At 44.0% G+C, this 24,204-nt stretch overlaps 1 protein-coding gene across 1 annotated transcript in view; it reads left to right on the forward strand.

The window, feature by feature from the left end:
• Positions 1 to 2,562: 2,562 nt before the first annotated feature.
• Positions 2,563 to 24,204, forward strand: part of LOC144602156 (anoctamin-9-like) — an 86,197-nt gene continuing 64,555 nt past the window's right edge. The window contains exons 1-5 of the mRNA XM_078414891.1: positions 2,563 to 2,776; positions 4,270 to 4,329; positions 10,078 to 10,191; positions 14,556 to 14,692; positions 22,851 to 22,900. Coding sequence (XP_078271017.1) covers positions 2,570 to 2,776; positions 4,270 to 4,329; positions 10,078 to 10,191; positions 14,556 to 14,692; positions 22,851 to 22,900 — 568 coding nt within the window. The 5' untranslated portion in view covers positions 2,563 to 2,569. The remainder of the gene's footprint in view (positions 2,777 to 4,269; positions 4,330 to 10,077; positions 10,192 to 14,555; positions 14,693 to 22,850; positions 22,901 to 24,204) is intronic.

Below are 24,204 nucleotides of genomic sequence, written 5' to 3' on the forward strand. Positions count from 1 at the left end.
TTTTTTTGGCTTAGCCCAACTGCTTTGCTTGTGTGGATAGTGCACAGCAGCGCCTCTCTTGCCGCTCGGCTGTCTGATTTTGTGGACAGTAGCAGCAGACTTGCTACTGACGTGACTCAAAGATGTGACTCAGCAGTCTCGGGACTCTTGCAGATACAGCCGCTGAGAGTGAGCCTCCTTTCTTGCAGCAAATGCTTCCACATCTGCGAGTCGCTAATGCCAAGCATGATCTTGGCACGGAGCAAGGTGTCCGTCACGCACTGGGAGAAATGACAAGAGTTCGCTAGTGTTCTCAGGCTAGCGAGAAATGATTCAAAGTTCTCACCTGCTTCTTGCTGTCTCTTGTCTCATTCTTCTCACCAATGGCTTAGCTCTCGAATGCACAAATGATCTCAGCCAGTTCATGGCTCTCCTCGTCGCTGGCAAACACGAAACTGTTGTAAATCACAAATCCTGACAGGCCAATTGTATGGAGAAACAATGCCTTCCGGTAGGCTGAAGTTTGTCTATCTAGCTGTGTGACCACGCTGTAGTTTGTCCACATCTTTCACCATGTTTTCCAACCCTCAATCACTCCGCGATTGTCAGTCAATGGGGTCGGTGTTCGTATACCGCTCACGGGAGGCGGACCGGGAGCGTGCTGTGGAGTGCGACCAGTTGCTAGCTGCCTAGGCTGCTGGTCGCCCGTCCCCTCGTCCCCAGCACCCATCTCAGAGTGCTGCTGAGCGGTCGTCTGCACTTCCCCTGGCGTAGTCAAGTCGTTTTACGGCTGCAATGACTTTATCTTTATCTTTGCCTTGAATCCTGCTCACACACCTATCCCTCGGCGCTTGACAATTGCGCGAGTCCTTATCTGCCAGCTGTCCTAGCCGGGACTTTCAGGTTGTGGCAGAAAAAACGATTTTCTAAGGCACCACCGAGGCCGCCCTTTTTGGAGACATTCAAGTTCAAGTTCAAAAACACTATTTGTCCCTGTGGGGCAATTTACAAAGGCACGTAGAGTCGTACAAAAACTATTGGGGGGGGGGGGGGGGGATTAGCAGGGTGAGCAGCGGAACAGGGGTGGTTGGGAGATGAGTTGAACAGCTCTGGGGACAAAGGTTGCCCTCCTCCTCTGTGTCCTACAACCTGGGCAGCGAAGCCGGCGTCCTGAGGGGAGCCACTCAATAGACAATAGGTGCAGGATTAGGCCATTCTGCCCTTTGAGCCAGCACCACCATTCAATGTGATCAGGGCTGATCATTCTCAATCAGTACCCCGTTCCTGCCTTCTCTCCATACCCCCTGACTCCGCTATCCTTAAGAGCTCTATCTAGCTCTCTCTTGAATGCATTCTGGGAATTCAAACTCAGAGAACAGGACGTGCGAGGGGTCCTGTAAAATCCTATCAGCTGATCTTAGCATCTGCTGGTCGCATAGGGTGGAGAGGGCTCTGACAGGGAGTTCAATAATTTTGGAACAGACTTTGGCTGTGCTCTGCAGGCGGTTTCTGTTCTGAAGGCTGATGGAGTGGAACCAGCAGGTGAAGGAGAACATGATGACGCTCTCAATGAAACGTTATGAGGATGTCCTTACTGACCCCAAAGGAATTGAGCTTCCTCAGGAGATACTGCCGCTGCTGGCATTTCCTGAGGAAATGTTTTCAATATATGAAACTCATGCGCATGCGTGGACTTTCGTTCAATCTCTCGTAGCATACATTACATGCATATGATATATCATAACAATGTTCGCCCATTCTCCCTAACTTTCATTATCGGCTCTTTTCCCACATCCCATCTTATCACCAATGTAGACATAAAATGCTGGAGTAACTCAGTGGGACAGGCAGCATCTCTGGAGAGATTCCTTCTCTCTAGAGATGCTGCCTGTCCCGCCCGCTGAGTTACTCCACCATTTTGTTTACCTTTGATTTAGACCAGCATCTGCAGTTCTTTCCTTCCCATCTTATTACTCTCCCCGTGCTCTTCCCAAACCTAGATTACATCCTCACCAACCTCTTCTACATTCTCTCCCCTTCCCTTCCCCTCCCCTCTTTCCACCTCCCCCACAAATTCTTCCTATTCTAATCTCCATCTTCTCCTCCTCCGCCCCCTTACAGGATTCCCTCCCCTTACGTATTTGTCTCCTCCTCCACAAATCTCTCCCTTCCCCATTGCACTCCACTCTCTTCTCCAACCCTCGCTCTCCTCCACAGCCCTCTTCAAAATCATCGCCGCCGCCGTTGCAATGTTGCGCACGCGCGAGTCGGGGAGCGCGCCTTTCGCTCGCGCTTGAGCCGGTGGCGGCCGGGGTGGAGCTGGGCGGTGGAGGTGGAGCTGGGCGGTGGAGGTGGAGCTGGGCGGTGGAGGCGGAGCTGGGCGGTGGAGGCGGAGCTGGGCGGTGGAGGCGGAGCTGGGCGGTGGAGGCGCAGCTGGGCGGTGGAGGCGCAGCTGGGCGGTGGAGGCGCAGCTGGGCGGTGGAGGCGCAGCTGGGCGGTGGAGGCGGAGTTGGGCGGTCGAGGTGTGGGAGGGGGCTGTGGAGAAAGCGGGAGACCAGTTCGCAAGTGTGAGGGAGATTAGGATATTAGGATGCTGTCGGAGTCGGAGTCAGAGTCAGACTTGCTAGTGAGATCTCGCATCATGCGGCAACCGAGTCGGTTACGAGCAGCGTTCAAGTTCAGATTCAGGAGAGGAACCGCGTTTGCTATCAGAAAGGCCTGGAGGCTGAACAGGATAGCTCATATGAAGATGGAGACAATTGAAAAGCGGGCGCGATCCAATGACTCTGTGTGTAGTGTGTATTCGGATCAGTTTTCCTATTTTTGTGTTAAATATGACCACGGTCTAACACAATGAAACAATTGGAATAAGCAAGCAGGAATAATGTTCATACGATGGGAAGGAAATGTTCACCTGTTTGCATCACTGAATAAGCAGCTAATGAGGGGCACAGTTGAAGCGTTGTTTAGTTTAGAGATACTGCATGGAAGCAGGCCCTGTGGCCCACGCTGACCATCAATCACCCATCCACGCTAGTTCTAGACTATGTTATCCTAGTTTCTCATCCACTCCCTACACACGAGGCATTTTTTTGCAATGGCCAATAAATCTATCAAACTGCATGAATTTAGGATGCAGGAGGGCGGCACGGTAGCGCAGCGGTAGAGTTGCTGCTTTACAGCGAATGCAGCGCCGGAGACACAGGTTCGATCCTGACTACGGGTGCTGCACTGTACGTTCTCCCCGTGACCTGCGTGGGTTTTCTCCGAGATCTTCGGTTTCCTCCCACACTCCAAAGACGTACAGGTATGTAGGTTAATTGGCTGGGTAAATGTAAAAATTGTCCCTAGTGGGTGTAGGATAGTGTTAATGTACGGGGATCACTGGGCGGCACGGACTTGGAGGGCCGAAAAGGCCTGTTTCCGGCTGTAGATATATGATATGATATGATATGATATGAGGGCTGGAGCACCAGGAGGGAACCCACGCTGTCATTGGATAGTGTAAGTGTGGGGATCGTTGGTTGGCGTAGACTCGGGTCAAAGGGCCTGTTTCAGCGCTGTATCTAAATAATCACTAATGAGCTCCATAGTGAGGGCTACTCAGTTGATGGGTCCTGTTGAGCAAAATCTATAGTTTCAAGATACAGAGTGGAAACATACTTTAGTCCACCGAGTCCATGCCGACCAGCGATCACCTGTACACTAGTTCTATCTTACGCTCTAGGGATAATTTACAGAGGCCAATTAACCGACAATCCTGCACATTTTTGGAATGTGGGAATGAACTAGAACAGCTGGAGGAAACCCATACAGTCACAAGGAGATCATACAAACTCCGCACAAACCACCCATAGTTGGGATAGAACCAGGATCTCTAGTGCTGTATAATTAATAGTCCCTGACTTAGCAACACATTGAGCAAGAGAAGGCATGGATTTGTTGCACATTGGAAAAAAATCTCTCTTACATGAGAGTTCCTTGATTTCTCTGTTCAATTATAAGTGTTTCTCTGCCGTGATAGTTGCACGTCCAACAAACTTAATGTAAAAGAAAATCAGATTTTCTTTTTCATCAATCCACAGCTTTTGAATGTTAAGTAGATCCCATCTATCAGGAGTTGTCTATCTTTACATGCAACTCTTTTAATGAGTTAATATCGTACCTGTTGTAACTTTGAACTCGTCTTACTGATAGTTTCATTACCTGATGCCTCTGAATGTTTTATATGACTGCTTCATTATAACTAATGACTAAATGGAATGTAAATAACATTTTTTTAAATTACAGAATCCTCAAATGGTTCATTTAACTGATGATGAAGAAGACTACTTAACACCTGAATATTTGGTAATTCCATTCATTCATACTCTAGCTCAGGGGCCTCCAAACTTTTCAGCATGAGGGCCACATTATATATTTGTCACATTTTTGCGGGCCGTAGGAAAAAATAAAGAAATGTCAGTTCTATAAATTTAATGAGGGTATTTATTTAGTAATAAATACTTTTTTTTTTTTTAAAGAGCTTGAAATATTGGAATATATATATACCGTAGGTATTTATAAAACAGAAAAAATACAGTGACCACCAGTGGGCATGCAGACAGTATAGAAATATCATATGATATAATGGCAGAGTGACCACATGTGTATCACTGTCGCAGTGACTCACAGGTGAACACTCTGCTAAGAAATCATTAAAATTTAAAATTATTATTAAGTCGGAAGCTGCATACACACCCTCAACTTGATAGCCTACCTGATGTGTAAGTTTGGAAACTGCCGAGATCGGCCCTGAAGAACGGAGAACCGAGGAGAAGGAAGCCGCTTATAACGACGGACACGGTGAGTAGGACCAGTAGGAGAGGGGTAATGCCTCCAGCGCCTGTAAAGTTCGGCTGCAGGCGGCGTTTCCCCCAGGACACAGAGGTGGTCGGTCGGGCGAGGAGAGGGACATCGATCGACGGACCGAGCCAGTCGAGGGCGGAGGAGAGGGACGTCGATCGAAGGACCGAGCCAGTCGAGGGCGGAGGAGAAGGCCCTGCAGCAGCCTGGGGCTTGCCTGGATCAGGAGCCGCTCCAGTACATCCAGTGCACGGACTGGACTTTGGACTCTTTGAAAACAGTGCCAAAATATGTTGACTCGTGCACATGTGATCTATGCTAAAATAATTCCAGTGTGCAGTGCACACGTGACATTAAACCACCATTCATATAGACCACTTTAAAAAAAAGTTCCCGCGCTACCACAGAACCTGCAGCACGGAACGTGTTAAGAGCTTGCTGCAGGCCGGATAAAATCTCGTGGTGGGCCCCAATGTGGCCCGTGGGCCATAGTTTGGAGACCCCTGCTCTAACTCAACAGTGTTGTGGATTAATCAACCGCTTTATGCTTTATTGTGGAAGATAAATTGTTGGCATTTGTGTTAGATTTCTCCATTTACAATGTTAAAACATAGACTGTAGAAACCATATGGATCTATTTTTTTGTTCCCTATTTATAACTAAACAGGTTGGGGTTTGCTTGCTGTATTAAGCAAAATAAGTCACCAAAGTTGCATCTGTTTTCAAAGTTTTCTGAATGCGATTCCCTAAGAGGTACAACATACCCCAGGGTCTTCCCTGTTATAGTGTACAAGAAAGCAACCTGCTGTCTCAATAAATCAAGCTACCATTGCAGAAATTATTGGTATACAAAAACAGTAGTAGTGGAAATAAATTCCCTCGACTAAACTGCATTGGTGATAGATTATATCTTTAGTTAGGAAGTTCTGTTCCGATATTTCCTTTTCTTGTGCTTTAGTCATAGAGTGATACAGTGTGGAAACAGGGCCTTTGGCCCAACTTGCCCACACTGGTCAACATATCCCAGCTACATAGTCCACCTACCAGCATTTAAGAATAGGAATACTTTATTGTCACGTGAAAAGGCACAGTGAGATTCTTTGCTTGCATACACAATGTATACAAATAGCAGCCACCTATGGCACTGACAAAGTTACAAAGCCTGCCGTCTCCTATCTCCCCCCCCAACAGTTCCCCCACGTTGGGTCCCCATTGTCCTTTGTCCCCCCCCCCCCCCATTGTCCATTGTTCTTCCCCCACCTCCCTCATGGCGGTCCCCCCAAGCCGGGTCCTCCATTGTTCTTCCCCTCCCCCCTCATTTGGTCCAGACCCCTCCATGTGTCCTATCCATGTGCTTGTCCTCTTAAATGTTGGGATAGTCCACTGGCAGCTTGTTCCATACGTCCACCACCCTTTGTGTGAAAAAAATACCCCTCAGATTCCTATTAAAGCTTTTCCCCATCACCATAAATCTAAGGTCCTCGATTCACCTACTCTGGGTAAGTGACTCTCTGCATTTACCCGATCTATTCCTCTCAGGATCTTATACACCTCTGTAAGATCACCCCTCACCCTCCTGCGCTCCAAGGAATAGAGTCCCAGCCTATTTAATCTCTGCCTATAGCTCAGACCCTCTAGCTCTGGCAACATCCTCATTAATCTTTTCTGTATCCTTTCCAGCTTGACAACACCTATAACACGATGCCCAGAACTGAACACAATACTCTAAATGTGGCCTCACCAAAATCTTATACAACTGCAACATGACCTCCAAACTTCTATACTCAAAACTCTGGCTGATGAAGGCCAATGTGCCAGAAACCTTTTTGACCACCCGATCTACCTGCACTCAACTATCTATCCTTGGATCCCATGCGATCTAACCTTCCAGAGCAGCCTACCATGCGGAACCTTGTCGAATCCTTTAATGAAGTTTATATATACGACATCTACAACTCTGCCTTCATCGATCTTTTTGGTCACGTTTTTAAAAAATCAATCAGATATGAGACACGACCTCCCACGTACAAAACCATGCTGTCTATCCCTCATCAGCCCTTGTCTGTCTAAATGCCTGTATATTCTATCCCTCAGAATACTCTCTAGTAACTTTCCAACCACAGACGTTACGCTCACTGGCCTATTCCCAGCATTTTCCCTGCAGTCCTTGAATAAAGGCATAACATTTGCCACCCTTCAGTCGTCCGTCACTTCTGTATTTAAAGACGACTCGTAAATTTCAACCAGGGCTCCCGCAATTTCCTCTCTCGTTTTCCACAATGTCCTCAGATATATATAATCAGGCGCTGGAGATCTGTCTACCTTCATACATGATACTCCAGCAGCTCTTCGACCGGAACAATCATTTTTCCCCCAAGTTTTTCCATACATTTTATATCTTCCTACAGTCTACTTGCCGATTCTCCATTAATTTTGTTAATCTCTGTGGCTGTCTGTCAGCCAGTAATGTTGTTGATAGAACATAAAAGAGTACAGTGCAAGAACAGGCTCTCGGCCCATAATGTTTCTGTTGATCATGATGCTAAATTAAATTAACCTCATCTGTCTGCACATGATCCACATCCTTTCATTCCTGGCATATTCATATGCTTGTCTAAATGCCTCCTTAACATTAACGAGTAGCTGGGGAGCCTTTCCAGGTGTGGCTCACAAACACAATAAAATGGTCTATCAATGATCTGTTTGACTTAGCAAACCTTCTTGTTGCTTCTCCCACGTAGTCTTTAAGTTACCTACATGCAGGTAAGTCTGACATTACTTTCACAAGATTCTGGCACCACTGTTGACATACTTTTGTGTACCATAATGCACAGGTGCATAGTTAACTAAACTGGACACTTCTGGATCCATGTTTCCAATGTATAGGTTAGGAACCCACAAGAGCATATATAATATGGGCAACAAGTGGTAAAACTTATAGCTGCCCAAGGTAATACAATTTAACTTCAGATAGTTCCTCTGTCCCTCTCTTTCCCCTCCCCCTTCCCAGTTCACCCACTGTCGTCCTGTCTCCTACTACATCCTATCTTTATCCCGCCCCCTCCCCTAACATCAGTCTGAAGAAGGGTGTACCGACCCGAAACGTCACCCATTCCTTCTCTCCTGAGATACTGCCTGACCTGCTGATTACTCCAGCATTTTGTGTCTACCTTCGATTTGAACCAGCATCTATCGGCAGTTATTTTCCTACACGTTCCTGATACAATTGCTGAATGCATCAGGTGGCCAATTACTCATGGGTTAAGGTTGATCACAGCAACTTAAAGTTCAGACTTGATGAAAAAAGATTACCAGTTTATTTGCATTTGGTAAGTTATTCAAATGGTGCAGCAGCTGTTGTCATCTTTTATAGTGGAAATGATGAATTTGTGAATTTTGCATGCTCTGAAACATTTCGTGATTTTTTTTTCATTCTGTTGATTGTACCTCATCAACTATTGGATCTGAGCACACATGTTGGCAGTTTACCAGAGGCACTTCTTCTGGGTCTGTGATTGCATGTCATACTGACAATTGAGAGGAACAGCAGCAGAGAAAAAGTCACTTGGAAAGGTTGCCCACTAGATTTAAAGACAGAATGCAAGGACTTCTCCAAAAAAACTAAGCATCTAGAGTTCACTGTATGAAGACATACTTTACTGTTTTCATTGCTCTCCTGCTTGATGATATTGGCATGCCTAAACTTTTACTTCTTGGGACATTTTATGCATTCCTAGGGATTCTGAGCATAGTCAATAGTCAATAGTCGTTTATTTGTCACATACACATAAATGTGTAGTGAAATGAAACATTACCCGCAGTTGAAACACTAAGACCAATAAGAATAATCAATAAAATTCAATAACACATACAATCATACACTAACACCAAACAAAAGAAACATCCATCACAGTGAGTCTCCTCCAGTCCCTCCTCACTGTGATGAAAGGCCAAAATGTATTTTTTCTTCCCTGCCGTCTTCTCCCGAGGTCAGGCTGTTGTACTTGCCACGTCGGGGCGGTCGGGGCTCCCGACATTGAAGCCCCCGCTGGGCGGTGAAAGGTCCACGGCCTATTCCAGGCCGCGCCGGACGGTGAAAGGTCCGCGGCGGGCCGACCCAAGCCCCGTGATTCAGGGCGGGCGAACACGCTGCCACTGCCGGTGCTCCCGATGTCGGCCCCCATCCAGGGGTCTGCGGGCTTTCGACGTCCACGCGGCCCGCGCCGGAGCCTCCGGAGACGAGTCGCAGCTGCTCCCGCAGCATCCGCAGGCAGCCAGCGCCGCAGGTGGTGAGTCCGGGCCGTGGGCTCTGCGAACCAGAGCCCCAGGTGGTCCCAGGTGCATGGCCGGTGGTAGGCCGCAACGGGAACGGAGACACGACACAGAAACAAGTTCGTGTCTCCGTTCGGGAGAGAGAATTTTTTACAGTTCCCGTTCCCTCCCCCCCACATAACATACAAACACTACACCATATTAAAACTACAATTCATACAAAAACAACAAAAAACACAAAAGACAGACGGACTGCAGGCAAGCCGCAGCTGCGACGGCAGCGCTGGATCTCATGTGAGGCAGGATCTCATATAGAAATCAATATTTAAGGTCCTGACACTCTTTACAGCAGAATACAGTTCATAAATTAGTTATTGTAAAGAGCCTGTGGAGATGAACTGCTCTCTTTAGAGTTTTGGATTCGTTTGGTACCATTATTGTCAACGTTGCACTGAGGGTATGAACAGAACATCCCTCGCTCATCTGCCTCTCAATGATACAGATAGTTGGTAACAACAACTCTTCCATGTATGATATGCCTTTGTCCTCTTTGGTATATAGGAATCTCAGTTCCAAACCTTTGTTGGTCAATTTCTTAAAAGATGGCAGATTAGATGTAGCATCGTGTTATCTTTCTACAGTCATGTTATCAGGTACTAGAGAAGTTAGAATTAAAGTCATTTGTGTAATTGAATGAACAATCTTGCATCAAAACACAAATGTTACTGAAGTGTCAGGCTGTCGCCATGACAGATGACAACACTGGAATGAAAATATTTGATTCTGAACAATCCCAGTTTTTATTAGACTCTTCCAAGTAAGACAGATGTAGCATTAAGCTCTTTCTCGTTGTTCCACTTAAACACACTAAAGTTAGATGTGGCTTGAATTAGATTGAATTTAAGTCTTGATACAGATAGAAAAGTTTTAAAACTGTCTTGTTATATGTGCACTTCATTTGGTCGATTTTTTTTGTTTTAGGCTAATGTTGAATTTGTCTTAGTGACGCGAAAATCAGATATTGGCACTGGCAGAAATGAACTGGATAGGAAGTTTTACCTGCATAAGTTGAGAGCGCACGGCTTTCGTATAATGGTAAGTAGATAATGTCAAATGCCACATTAAAGCCATAATAAAAAGATACCATCTGAAATTGAGGTATGAGTTTTTAACAATTGGGTTACACCTTTTATTTTAATAAAATACAAATTCACTTAGAATGCTGCGGATGTAAGTGAATTTATTCCTGCCAGTTCATGACAATCTTAAACAAGAAAATTCCCTGAACTTTAACCCGTCCCTCATTGTTTTGCATACCACTACAAACTGGTCATTGAAGCCATCTTGACCCTTGTTTAAGTTGCTATACAAAGCAATATATTCGGTACTATTCCCTCACTTTTTACTCGTAATTATGCCATTTTATTTCCTTCATGTGGGTAATCATAGAGTGATACAGTGTGGAAACAGGCCCTTCGTCCCAACTTGCCCACACTGGCCAACTAGTCCCACCTGCCTGCGCTTGGTCCATATCCCTCTAAACCTGTCATATTCATGTACCTGTCTAACTGTTTCTTCAACGTTGGGATAGTCCCAGCCTCAACTACCTCCTCTGGTGGCTTGTTCCATACACCCACCACCCTTTGTGTGAAAAGGTTACCTCTCAGATTCCTTTTCCCCTTCACCTTGAATCTATGTCCTCTGATCCTCGATTCCCCTAGAGACTCCCCAAGAGACTCTGTGCATCTATCCGATCTCAAGATTTTGTACACCTCTATAAGATCACCCCTGCGCTCCAAGGAATAGAGACCCGGCCTACTCAACCTCTCCCTGTAGCTCACACCCTCTAGTTCTGGCAGCATCCTCGTAAATCTTCGCTGAACCCTTTCAAGCTTGATAATATCTTTCCCATAACATGGTGCCCAGAACCGAACACAACATTCTAAATGAGGTCTCACCAATGTCTTATACAACTGTAACATGACCTCCCAACTTCTAACCAGTTCTGCCATTCTTGCAGGCAGAGAGCTCCAGGGCTTTTTTTTTCCAAAGAATGTTCTTCACATTCCATTTTAATTTCTGCCTAAGACTTAATTGTTTTCCACTAGTCTTTGTATATTATATCTCCTGAGATACTGCCTGACCTGCTGAGTTACTCCAGCATTTTGTGGATAGTCTTTGTATATTAGTCAATGTGAACAGCTTTTTTCTTTGTCTATCTTATCTAAAGTCATAATTTTCTGCACTTCTATTAAATCTCCCCCAATCTTCCTTTGCTTCAAGTTTTTAAAAAATCAGCTTCTCCAACCTAACACATCACAATGCCTTGGCAAGGCTGCCAGCATAATCAAGGATCAGTCTCACTCTGGTCAGTCCCTCTTCCCCCCTCCCCCGACAACCAAGAGATGCAGAAGTTTGAAAACACACACCTCCAGATTCAGGAACAGTTTCTTCCCAGATGTCATCAGGAAACTGAATGGTATTGTCATCAGCTAGAGTGCAGCTCTGACTTCCCATCTAACCCAATGGAGACCTTTGAACTATCTTCAATTGGACTTTATCGGACTTCCAATGTTATATCTATAAACTGAATGTTGTATCCTTTATCTGTGTGCTGTTGATAGCTTCATTGTATTCATGTATTGCCTTTTTCTGACTGGATAGCACACAAACAAAAGCTTGTCACTATTCCTAGGTACACGTCATTTTAAGAAACTAAACTAAACCGAGGTTAAATTGTTCATCATGAGAACTATTCTCTTCCTAAAACTAATCTAGAAAACCTCTGCACCCTCTCAAAGGACCTCACATCCTTCGTAGAGTTTGTTCACCATGCAGTTGACCATAAGAAGAAGATAAAGAATTTCATGGAGCAATTTTGAAGAGAAATATAGTAATCTCCAGTTGCCTTTACTCACCATTTCTATGCAGGATATCTAGTTATTATCAGTCTGCTGTGTGTGGAACCTGCTGTGCTGAGTATAATACCTCAGAATTATATAATTTGCTGAATATTAAGATCTGGAATGCTTGATCAGTTGTACCTAATTCCATAAGTAATAATATTAAAAGGGAGTTGATAAGAGGATGATTTTTAGGTGATAGGAGGATGATTTTTTATGTTTTGGAAAATCCCTTTGGGGTAAAGGCAAATATAGATGATGAAATCCATAGACCAAGATATTGGACAGCACAAAACCCGTAGTCAACCTGGAGGCAGTGATCCTGTTCTATGTTCCTGACTTCTCCACCTCTGATCCAAGATGTCGTCTTTCCAGTAAAAGTGCTTCCCCCTTGTAGTGTATGGCACCCATATCCGTAACTCCTCTGTGTTCTATGTCTGCTTTTGCTGATCTTCCCCACCCCCCCAAACAGAACAAGGATAAGGTTCCCTTGGTTATCACTGTTCACCCCACCGGCCTTTGCCAACAATGCATTATTTCCACTAGCTGCAACATGACCCCATTACCAGTCACATTATCCCATCCCACCACATTCCGCTTTCCGTAGAGACCATTCCCTCTGCAACTCCTTGATTCACTCATCCCTTCCACCCAACTGCCATCTCCCCTGATACTTACTCCTGGACCACAGTAGATGTAACTCCCTCTACATTTCCTCGTACTTCTATCCATGGATTCCAGCAGGCCTTCCAGATGAACAGATGTTCACATGCACTTAATTAAACCTCATACTGCATTCTGTGCTCCTGGTGGCCTTTACATCTGCAAGACCATTTTGTAAAACACGTGCCTGCTGGGTCTCCTGGTTGCTAACGATTTTAATTCCCACTCCCATACTCACCTTTCTGTCCTTAACCTCCGCCAGTTCCAGAGTGAGGCCTCACTCATACCGGAGGAACAATACCACACTTGGGTAACCTGCCACCTAATGTGGTATGAACATTAAATTCTCCAATGTCAAGTAATACGCCCTTTTCTTTCCCTCTTACCCAGATGTGCACACATTTCTCTTAACATTCCCTCAGCCCGAGTCACCCTATTCCTTTCCTCCTTATCACATTCATCTCCCATCCCTGAGTCTTCCATTTCCATTTTTTCCCCTCTCCCCTGTATCCATCCACTCATATTCTTCCCTCTGGCTTTATATTTCACTCTTCCCTTGGAAGTCCCTTTGGATTAGGGATAGCGTCCACTCGAATGGCAGATGGAAAACATAAAAAATAGAAACATAGAGAATAGGCGCAGGAGGTTGCCATTTGGCCCTTTGAGCCAGCACGGCAGGAGGTATTTGGTGGCAGGCAAGTCATAGAAACATAGAAGCGTAGAAAATAGGTGCAGGAGGAGCCCATTTGGCCCTTCGAGCCAGCACCACAATTCATTGTGATCATGGCTGATCATCTACAATCAGTAACCTGTGCCTGCCTTCTCCCCACATCCCTTGATTCCACTAGCCCCAAGAGCTCTAACTCTCTTTTAAATTCATCCTGTGAATTGGCCTCCACTGCCTTCTGCGGCAGAGAATTCCCCAAATCACAACTCTCTGGGTGAAAAAGTTTCTTCTCACCTCAGTTTTAAATGGCCTCCCCTTTATTCTTAGACTGTGTCCCCTGATTCTGGACTCCCCCAACATTGGGAACATTTTTCCTGCATTTAGCTTGTTTAGTCCTTTTATGATTTTATACATCTCTATAAGATCCTCTCTCATCCTTCTAAACTCCAGTGAATACAGGCCTAGTCTTTCCAATCTTTCCTCATATGACTGTCCCTCCATCCCAGGGATTAACCTCCTGAACCTACGCTGCACTGCCTCAATAGCAAGGACGTCCTTCCTCAAATTAGGAGACCAAAACTGCACACAATACTCCAGATGTGGTCTCACCAAGGCCCTATACAACTGCAGAAGGACTTCTTTGCTCCGGTACTCAAATCCTCTTGTTATGAAGGCCAACATGCCATTAGCTTTCTTCACTGCCTGCTGTACCTGCACGCTTACTTTCAGTGACTGGTGTACAAGGACACCAAGGTCTCGTTGCACTTCCCTTTTACCTAATCTGACACCATTGAGATAATAATCTGCCTCTTTATTTTTGCCGCCAAAGTGGATAACCTCATATTTGTATTGTACTGCATCTGCCATGCATCTGCCCACTCACTCAACCTGTCCAAGTCACCCTGCAATCTCCTAACATCCTCTCGCAGTTCACACTGCCACCCAGCTTTGTGTCATCCGCAAACTTGCTAGTGTTACTTCTAATTCCATCATCCAAATCATTAATATTTATTGTTTGGAGGTTGGACGCTCATTCATCTTCTACAAGGCCAGGACCAATACAAATAGAAAAATGTTGAACTTTTTAAGGTGAGTGCTGGCAATGGTGGTCTCAAATGATGAAGTACAGTGCTTGAGAATGAGGAAAGATTGAGAGTACTGAGAAGCAGTGATGGATTAATTTGAAACCAAAACATCACACATGAGGTTTTTTTATGTTTCCTCAGAAAAAAGAAGATGACTACAATATATTCTTTGGACTTCAAGCCTCTGGTACATTATTTGAAAAATATATACATCTTCTGGATATTTCTGAGCGGACATGTAGCCATACTGGACTAGACACAGTCTCAAAGTCAACCAGGTATCACTGATATCCAAGAGCAAAATATTTATTTAAAAAATATTGTCCATTGCTCATAAGTATAACAGCCTAGTGGCCCCTATGAGAAATCAGGCATTTTGAATTCAGTAGGCCCTGTGATTCCAAAATGGTTTGTCTTTATTGGTGATTCTCATCATGCAAATGTGAATTTGAATATTCACCTCCATTTGCATCATAAATAAAGCTGAGGGTGGATTGCACCTCTAGGTGTCTTGACTGCATTGAGAATTTAATTTGCTTAAATTGCTGCATATTTGGTATTGGTTTTGAGGTGTTTACTTAATCCAAATAGGCAAAAATGCTCAAATTAGTGATTGTTTTGTATAGGTATTCCCACAATGTGCATGGATTTTCCCATCGTATACTCAGACGTACTTTAAATGCCGGTGTAACTCAGCGGGACAGGCAGCATCTCTGGAGAGAAGGAATGGGTGATGTTTTGGGTCGAGACCCTTCTTCAGACTGAAAGGTTTCTTCTTTAGTTATCTTCCAGTCATATAAAGGCTGTACTGGTCCCTTAGAAATCTACCTCCTTTATACAGTGGCATCCACATAATTCTTCTTATGCTTATTTCCTTTCCTCTCAAAATGGGTTTTCCTCTCTTTCCTCTTTTCTCAGTGTTCTAGTATAGGATACTTTCAAGGCCAAGTTCTTTACTGCTGTTATGGGAATAGCGCACCCGGTGGTGCAGTACCGGGGATATATTACCCATGAGGCTGTAGCCAGAGAGATCCTGAATTAAAATGGCTGAACCCAAGACTCGAGTGTAAAGCCTCTGTTAATTAGTTGTGTAGCTGTAATGGAACAGGTTACAGAAAGGAAACACACTAACAAAACATGGTGTCAGATCGGGGCCTGCTTCAGGATCAATCGAAAGGACGACAGCAGACGACGTTTGTGAGTAATTACTGCTGAGAGACGACTGTGGGGCCTACATTGTTTCCATTGATAGAGGGGCGGATTTATCAGGAAAATTGGAGCAGCTGAAGCCCCCTAGGCAAATGAATTTTGAGGCAAGGGACCTGCCAATGGAGTGGAGACAATGGAGGGAAGAGTTTGAGCTCTATGTTGATTTGAGCATGGAAGGGAAGGAGGACAAGACAATGAGGAATCTGCTAATGTACCTAGTTGGACCGCAAGGGAGGGAGCTCTACCAGACGCTCGAGACACGGACGCCGGAAGGCAACGTACAAGAAGTTACGCTAGCGCAGGCACTCGATGCTTTCGAAAAGCATTGTCAACCCGTGAGGAACGAGACCGTCGACAGGTATAGATTCTTTATGCGGAGCCAAGAGAGAGGGGAGACTTTTGATTCGTTTTTAATAGAACTGAAGCTCTTGGCAGCTCATTGCGGTTTCAGAGAGTTGAAGGATTCACTGATACGTGATAGAATAATATGCGGCATAAGGGATGACATGCTGCGGGAAAGACTTCTCCGAGAAACCTCACTTGACTTAGAAAAGTGTGTGAAGGCATGCCAGGCTTCGGTGCTGGCCAAGGCCAGAGTTGATGTCCTGTTAGGGGACCAGCGACAAGATGTCCGTGCAGTGAGGAAGGAGGGGAAACGATACCAGCCAACCATACAGTGCAAATACTGTGGATACAAACATGAGAGAAAGAAGGAGAAATGTCCGGCATATGGCAGGGAGTGTTTCAAATGCCATCAGAAAGATCATTTTGCCTCGCAATGCATGGAAAAGCAGGGGCAGCAGAAGAAAGAAAAGAAAGGGAAAAAACCTGTGCATGCAGTGGTGGAAGTGGAGAGTTCCAGTGATGAGTATGATGACAGTCAAGAGGTTGATGAAATTCACACAATGGAACTGCAACCAGAAGCAGGAAAAGCAGAAAGTGTGCACAGGGTTGAGGAGACTCAATTCCCAAAGAAAATCTTTGCGACCATGATGCTGAAAGGGAAGGAAGTAAAATTCCAGGTGGACAGTGGAGCCACATGTAACATCATTCCCAAGATGTATGCGAAGGATGTGGATGAAACCAAGCAAGCATTGTCCATGTACAACAATACGACAGTGGTGCCTCTTGGGAAAAGCACGATGAGACTGGTGAACCCGAAGAATGGAAGGAAATACAAAGTAGAGTTTGTAGTCCTGGAGGAGGACTGCATTCCAATCCTGGGAAGCAGGGCAGCCCAGCAGATGGGGCTCATCTCAGTTTGTACAGAGAACATAATGACACTGAGTGGCAGGGAAATCCTTCTGACCAAAGAAAGATTGATAGCGGAGTATGCTGATGTGTTTGAAGGGACAGGTAAATTTGAGGGCAAGTACCATCTGCTGGTAGCTGACAGCATAACGCCGGTGATCCACCCACCACGAAGAATCCCTGTAGCCTTACGGAGTAAGCTGAAAGATGAGTTGGGCAGACTGACAGAAGCGGAAGTAATTGCCCCAGTAGAGACCCACACACCATGGGTATCCAGCCTTGTGTGTGTAGAAAAGCCCAATGGGAAGTTGAGAGTGTGTTTAGACCCGAGGGATCTGAACAAGGGGCTTAAAAGAAGTCATTACCCAATGACGACGATCGAAGATGTCCTCACCGACCTGAATGATGCCAAGGTCTTTAGCACGTTTGATGCCAAGAACGGGTTTTGGCATGTGGAACTGGATGATGAGAGTTCTCAGCTTACGACATTTAACACACCATATGGTAGATATAGGTGGAGACGCATGCCGTTTGGTCTGTCCACGGCCCCTGAGGAGTTCCAGCGACGACAGAACCAAGTGCTGGAGGGCCTGGAAGGAGTGAGGTCTGTTGCTGACGACATCCTAGTGTTTGGGAAAGGAAAAACGGCAGAGGAAGCAGAAAGAGACCATGACAGGAAGGTTAAAGCTCTGATGGAGAGATGTCGTGACCGTCACCTGAAGCTGAACATAGAGAAGGCAAAGCTGAAGGTGAAGGAAGTCACTTTCATAGGACATAGAGTCTCTGCTGCTACATATGCCTAACCCAACGGATGTCCAAGGAGTTCAGCGATTTATTGGCTTTGTTAACTACTTGAGCAAATTCCTTCCTGGATTAAGCGACCTATGTGAACCGCTACGCAAGCTGACACAGAAGGATGTAGTTTGGTGGTGGGCACAGGTGCATGACAGGGCGGTGATGGACATAAAGAAGCTAGTAACTGCCGAGCCAGTACTCAGATACTATGATCCATCCAAGGAGCTGACAGTACAGGCCGACGCGTCAGAAACTGGACTTGGTGCGGCGCTGATGCAGGAGGGCCATCCAGTTGCCTATGCCAGCAGGGCCCTGACGGATGCAGAGACCAGATATGCACAAATAGAAAAAGAATTGCTGGCAGTGATGTTTGGTCTAGAGAGGTTCCATGTGTACACATATGGAAGGCCAGTGAATGTGCAGTCAGACCATAAGCCACTGGAGATAATCGCCACAAAACCACTTCATCGGGCACCAAAGAGATTGCAGAGGATGCTGGTGAGGATGCAGACCTATGATGTGACAATAAGATACAGACCAGGGAAGGAGATGCACCTGGCAGAACTGGAGACTGTAAACCTGGCAAGGCACATCCCAATAGCACAGCCTCTGCTAAATGGCATAAGGGATGCAACAGGAGAAGATGAGACTATGCAGAAACTGCAAGAGGTGATCAAACGAGGCTGGCCAGAGAACAAGAAGGATGTTGACCCAGAGCTCATCAACTATTTCCATGTGAGGGACGAGCTGAGTGTTGGAGATGGTCTCATATTTAGGGGAGAGAGAGTAATCATCCCTAAAGCCAGGAGACGCGACATGCTCACAAGAGTACATGATTCCCACATTGGTGTGAATGGCTGTCTAAGAAGGGCAAGAGAATGTCTGCACTGGCCCGGAATGAGTGCAGAAATCAAGGACTTCATACAAAAATGTGAGACATGTCAAGCTCAAGGGAAAGAGCAACCAAAAGAAACGCTGCATTCCCATGAAATTCCAGAGAGACCATGGGCGAAGGTGGGTGCAGATTTGTTCCACTTGGATGGAAGGAACTATTTGATCACTGTGGACTATTTCTCAGGATATTGGGAAATAGACTATCTAGAGAAAACACTGGCAGTGAATGTCACCCATAAAATGAAAGGCCAGTTCGCAAGATATGGAATACCAGATCAGCTCATCATAGATAATGGGCCACAGTTCACAGCTGAGGAGTTCAAGAGTTTTACCAAGAAGTGGCAGTTTGAACATACGAGCACATCACCCTATTATCCACAGAGTAATGGAAAGGCGGAGAGCAGTGTGAAAGTTGCGAAGTCATTGCTGAGGAAGGCTAAGGCTGCTGGAGCTGATCTTTACCTAAGCCTACTAGCTTTTCGCAACACACCAACACCTGGCATGAGTAGCAATCCAGTTCAAAGATTGATGAACAGACGTACCAGGACCATTCTACCTACCGACTACTCAGAGGCTGCTCAAACCTGAAATTCCAAAAAAAGTAGGAGATGAGTTGAGAGCAGCTAGAGACAGACAAGCAGACTACTACAACAGAGGATCTCAAGATCTGATTCCCCTGAAAGCTGGCGATCCAGTTCGAGTGAAGCCGACCGATAATCGACATCAGTCCTGGAGGAAGGCTGTGGTCGTAGGCCGTGTTGCGCAACCCAGATCTTATGAAGTCAGAACCGAGGACGGCGTCATCTATCGTCGGAATCGGCGCCATCTTAGGAAGACCAACGAGCCATTTCATCGCGTTGATGTTGACCTAGATGACCTGGTGACGTTGCCTGAACCGGAGCGAGAAAATCGACCTATGAGCCGACCACCGGTCCCCAGGGAGCATCAAACCCTGACAACAAGATCTGGTAGATGCGTTCGAAAACCACGCTATCTGCAGGATTATGTGCCCAAATAAGGATAGGGCCTGTACATGTAGTTAAATATAGATGTAAAGGCTATTAGGTTATGTTTAAAAAGTTAATGTTATATTTTCGGTTATAGTTTGATATGCATTGTTTTATGTAATGGCTAATAAAACTAAATAAATAAACAAACAAATTAATAGATAAAAAGGGAAAGGGAATGAGGAACCAGACATGTGTTGTTCAAAGTTTAGATAATTCCGAGCACTGAACTGTCGCAGATCCAAGGGAGGAAAATTTGGAAGCTACCACGGAAATGGATTGTCAAAGGCATGTTGGAAAATGGACTGTTGGAGACATGTTGGACTCAGTGAAATAAGATACCATGGAAGAGTTTAATTTATGGCTATACATGTAAAGTTCCTGTACATATCTGTTTATATAAAGGGGGATGTTATGGGAATAGCGCACCCGGTGGTGCAGTACCGGGGATATATTACCCATGAGGCTGTAACCAGAGAGATCCTGAATTAAAATGGCTGAACCCAAGACTCGAGTGTAAAGCCTCTGTTAATTAGTTGTGTAGCTGTAATGGAACAGGTTACAGAAAGGAAACACACTAACAAAACAACTGCTTTGACGTCCACCAAGTTTTTAACATCGTGCATACACTTTCCATCTGCCAACTCCCCAATCCCTTAAAATATCCTTTCATTCGTGCTGTCACATGCTTTTGCAAAGGACAAGGCTCATTTAAGGTGTGTGAATTTCCAAGTGCTCCGAATAGTTTTGATGGAAATCCACAGGAAATTTTGCCTAAAAACTCTTATTTCATCAGTGTTTATGAAACAGATTTTTTTTTTCTTTTCTAATTGACACGATTCTTTCTTTAATTATTCTTTAGCCACTTGTATCCCTACAAACATTAATACTTTATTTTGACTTTTTTTTCTGCGGTTCCTCCTAACTCTTTCTAATCTTTTTGCTTCCCTCTAAATTTTTTGGTTGTTTTGTTTGAGTTTATCATGCATCTTGTTTTTGCTACATTCATTTTTTATTACCCTTCTCATCAAGGGACTTCTGCATCCTTTGAATTCTTATGAAGATATGTTAATAGATAAATTATCTGTTTACTTTTTTTCTATTTGTCAATTAAAAAATATATATTTATGTGCAATTTCCCTTTTGTAACTTGAGCTATGTCACATGTGATTATATTAAAGGCCATTTTTATACATTTTAGTTTCACTATGTAAACATTACAGCTGTGTTTATACATCGTCTCCCCATTTCAGGGCACCATGATGTTTGGACACATGGCTTCACGGTCGTTTGTAATTGCTCAGGTGTGTTTAAGTGCCTCCTTAATGCAGGGATAAGAGAGCTCTCAGCACCCCGTCTTTCCTCCAGTCTTTCCATCACCTTTGGAAACTTTTATTGCTGTTTATCAACATGAGGACCAAAGTTGTGCCAATGAAAGCCAAATAAGCCATTATATGACTGAGAAACAAGAATAAAACTGTTAGAGACATCAGCCAAACCTTAAGCTTACCAAAATCAACTGCTTGGCACGTCATTAAGAAGAAAGAGAGCACTGGTGAGCCTACTAATCACAAAGGGACTGGCAGGCCAAGGAAGCCCTCCACAGCTGACGACAGAAGAATTCTCCCTATAATAAAGAAAAATCCCCAAAGGAGTCAAGTGTGGATTTGTCAATTACTGCAGAAGACTTCATGAACAGAAATCCAGAGGCTACACTGCAAGATGCAAACCACTGGTTAGCTGCAAAAATAGGATGGCCAGGTTATAGTTTGCCAAGAAGTACTTAAAAGAGCAACCACAGTTCTGGAAAAAGGTCTTGTGGACAGTTGAGACGAAGATTGACTTATATCAGTGATGACAAGAGCAAAGTATGGAGGAGAGAAGGAACTGCCCAAGATCCAAAGCATACCACCTCATCTTGAAACACAGTGATGGGGGTGTTATGGCCTGGGCATGTATGGCTGCTGAAGGTACTGGCTCACTTATCTTCATTGATGATACAACGGCTGATGGTAATAGCATAATGAATTCTGAAGTGTATAGACACATCCTATCTGCTCAAATTCAAACAAATGCCTCAAAACTCATTGGCTGGCGGTTCATTCTGCAGCAAGACAATGATCCCAAACATACTGCTGAAGCAACAAAGGAGTTTTTCAATGCAAAAAAATGGTCAATTCTTGAGTGGCCAAGTCAATCACCCGATCTGAACCCAATTGAGAAAACTGAAGGGGACTAGCCCCCAAAACAAGTATAAGCTAAAGATGGCTGCAATACAGGCCTGGCAGAGCATCACCAGAGAAGACACCCAGCAACTGGTGATATCCATGAATTGCAGACTTCAAGCAGTCATTCCATGCAAAGGATTTGCAACAACAAAAAAAAGAACTTTACTACTTTCATTTACGTGACATTGCTATGTTCCAAACATTCTGGTGTCCTGAAATGGGGGGACTATGTATAAACACTGCTGTAATGTCTACATGGTGAAATCAAAATGTATAAAAATGGCCTTTATTAAAATCTGCAATGTGCACTTTAACCACATGTGATGTTTTTCTATTATAAATCTCAAATTGTGGAGTACAGAGGCAAATAAATAAATTATGGGTCTTTGTCCCAAACATTATGGAGGGCACTGTATATGAATTTCAGCAAGGCACTTGACAATGTTCCGCACGGGAGGTTGCTCTTTAAAGTTAGATCGTATGGTATCCAAGGAAAACTAGCTGTCTGTATAGAAAATTGGCTTTATGGAAAGAATCAAAGGGTGATGGTGGTTTTCGGACTGACCAGCGACTAGTTGTGTGCCTCAGGGTCCGGTGCTGGGCCCATTGCTGTTTGTCATCTATATCAATGATTTGGATGAGAACGTACAATCAATGATTAGTAAGGTTACAGGTGATACAAAAGTGGGTGAAGATGGTTGTCAAAAAATGAGCCATATCTTGATTGTGTGGGCAGAGAGATGGTTAATGGACACGATATGGCACCATATGAACTCTGCATTTTTCAGCATTTTTGAGTGAGCATTTTTGGAATACATTATGATAGATTTCATTTTGTTTATGCTATGTTAGCTGCATCCAGCAATGGAATTCCACAGAGTTTGGTGTCTCAAAATAGAAATTCCATGCACTGGTGTTATGGTTGTGCCAGAATGAAAAAAATGTGAATGTGACTTTTTTTTTGCAAAGGTTAATCCATGTGACAAGGGCAGCAGAACAATTAACTATTGACTTAGTCAACTGAAGATAATAGTTTTTTTTGTTTATTTCAGAATTCGAATTATACATTTTGTTCTCAAGAAAACAATTGTCCCAGGCATTGGTAAGGACTTAGTTTACAATTTGAATGCTGCCTCACAAAATCTATTTCACTTCTTCCATTGGAGCTAAATCTCTGATGTAAATTAGCACTACCAACCAAAGATATTTCTCAGCAAAATCTTTTTTTTTGTGGTTTACTGTGATGGAAACAGAATTTTGAATTACCGAATTGAGACCACTATGTACTCAGCACCAATAGGTCGGCTCAAAATGTATTTTTAACAATTAACATTTTTTAAAATCCTTAATGCCAATGGCTTTTCCGCTGACAAGCTTTGTGTTCTCAGTCTGATTATTTGATACTCTGCACTTGAACATTAAGCCCTTCACTTTTCATCATATTGAGCATTGCTGAAATATTTACTCAGCTCTGATTTTGCAATAAATTGCATTTCATCCAATTATTTTAAAGTTTTTTCTCATCAGTCCAACTATCCTATACAGGTGCTCCTCGACTTATGATGGGGTTATGTTTCCGATAAAATATCGCAAGTTGAAAATGCATTTCATACACCTAACCTACCAAACATCATCGCTGTAGCAGCTCCCAATCAGCTCCATATCGTTAGCCCGGGGAAAGATCAAAATTCAAAATTTGAAGTACGGTTTCTACTGAATGTGTATTGCTTTTGCACTATTGTAAGGTCAAAATATCGTAAGTCGTGGAGCATCTGTAGTTGATAACGCACTTTATGATTGGCAGGGTGCCAAATCCAGTTGGAGTAGCTTATCTTGCATTATAGGTTTTTAGACTTTCTTGCTCCCTTCGGCTCAGCATGTACATGATTGCATGGTATTTTTTAAAGAAAATCCCATAGACAGGTTGGCTGCAGTTGAGTTTCAACAGATGTCTACTGTTATGAGACTCTGAAGATATTAAATGTTCTTTTGGCTTCAATCATGTACAACCTTCCAAAAATTGGCAGCTTATTCAAAATTGGTTAGAGAGGTGCAATATTCTATATCTGAGCACATTGAAGTTCAAATAAAGCAATCAATTTAGATATTGAGTGATTTTATTCATTTATGTATTATGAATAAATAATTCATTCTTAAACGCTATTTGTTTATTTGTATTGATGTTATATTGAATCAGAACCTACGTTTCAGTCTAATAAATATTTATTTGGCTTACAGAATGATGGAGCATCATATATGATAGATGTATTTCAGTGGCCACTGCACACTTAGGGTTTGTATTGTTTATCTAAATACTGAGTAGTATATTGTATCCTGAGTAGTATAGTCCTGATCCTGGAATAGGATCTGAAGGAGGATACAATATACTACTCAGGACTTTGGGGG

This window comes from Rhinoraja longicauda, chromosome 18 (assembly GCF_053455715.1).
Source record: "Rhinoraja longicauda isolate Sanriku21f chromosome 18, sRhiLon1.1, whole genome shotgun sequence".
In the NCBI taxonomy this organism is placed as follows: domain Eukaryota; kingdom Metazoa; phylum Chordata; class Chondrichthyes; order Rajiformes; family Arhynchobatidae; genus Rhinoraja; species Rhinoraja longicauda.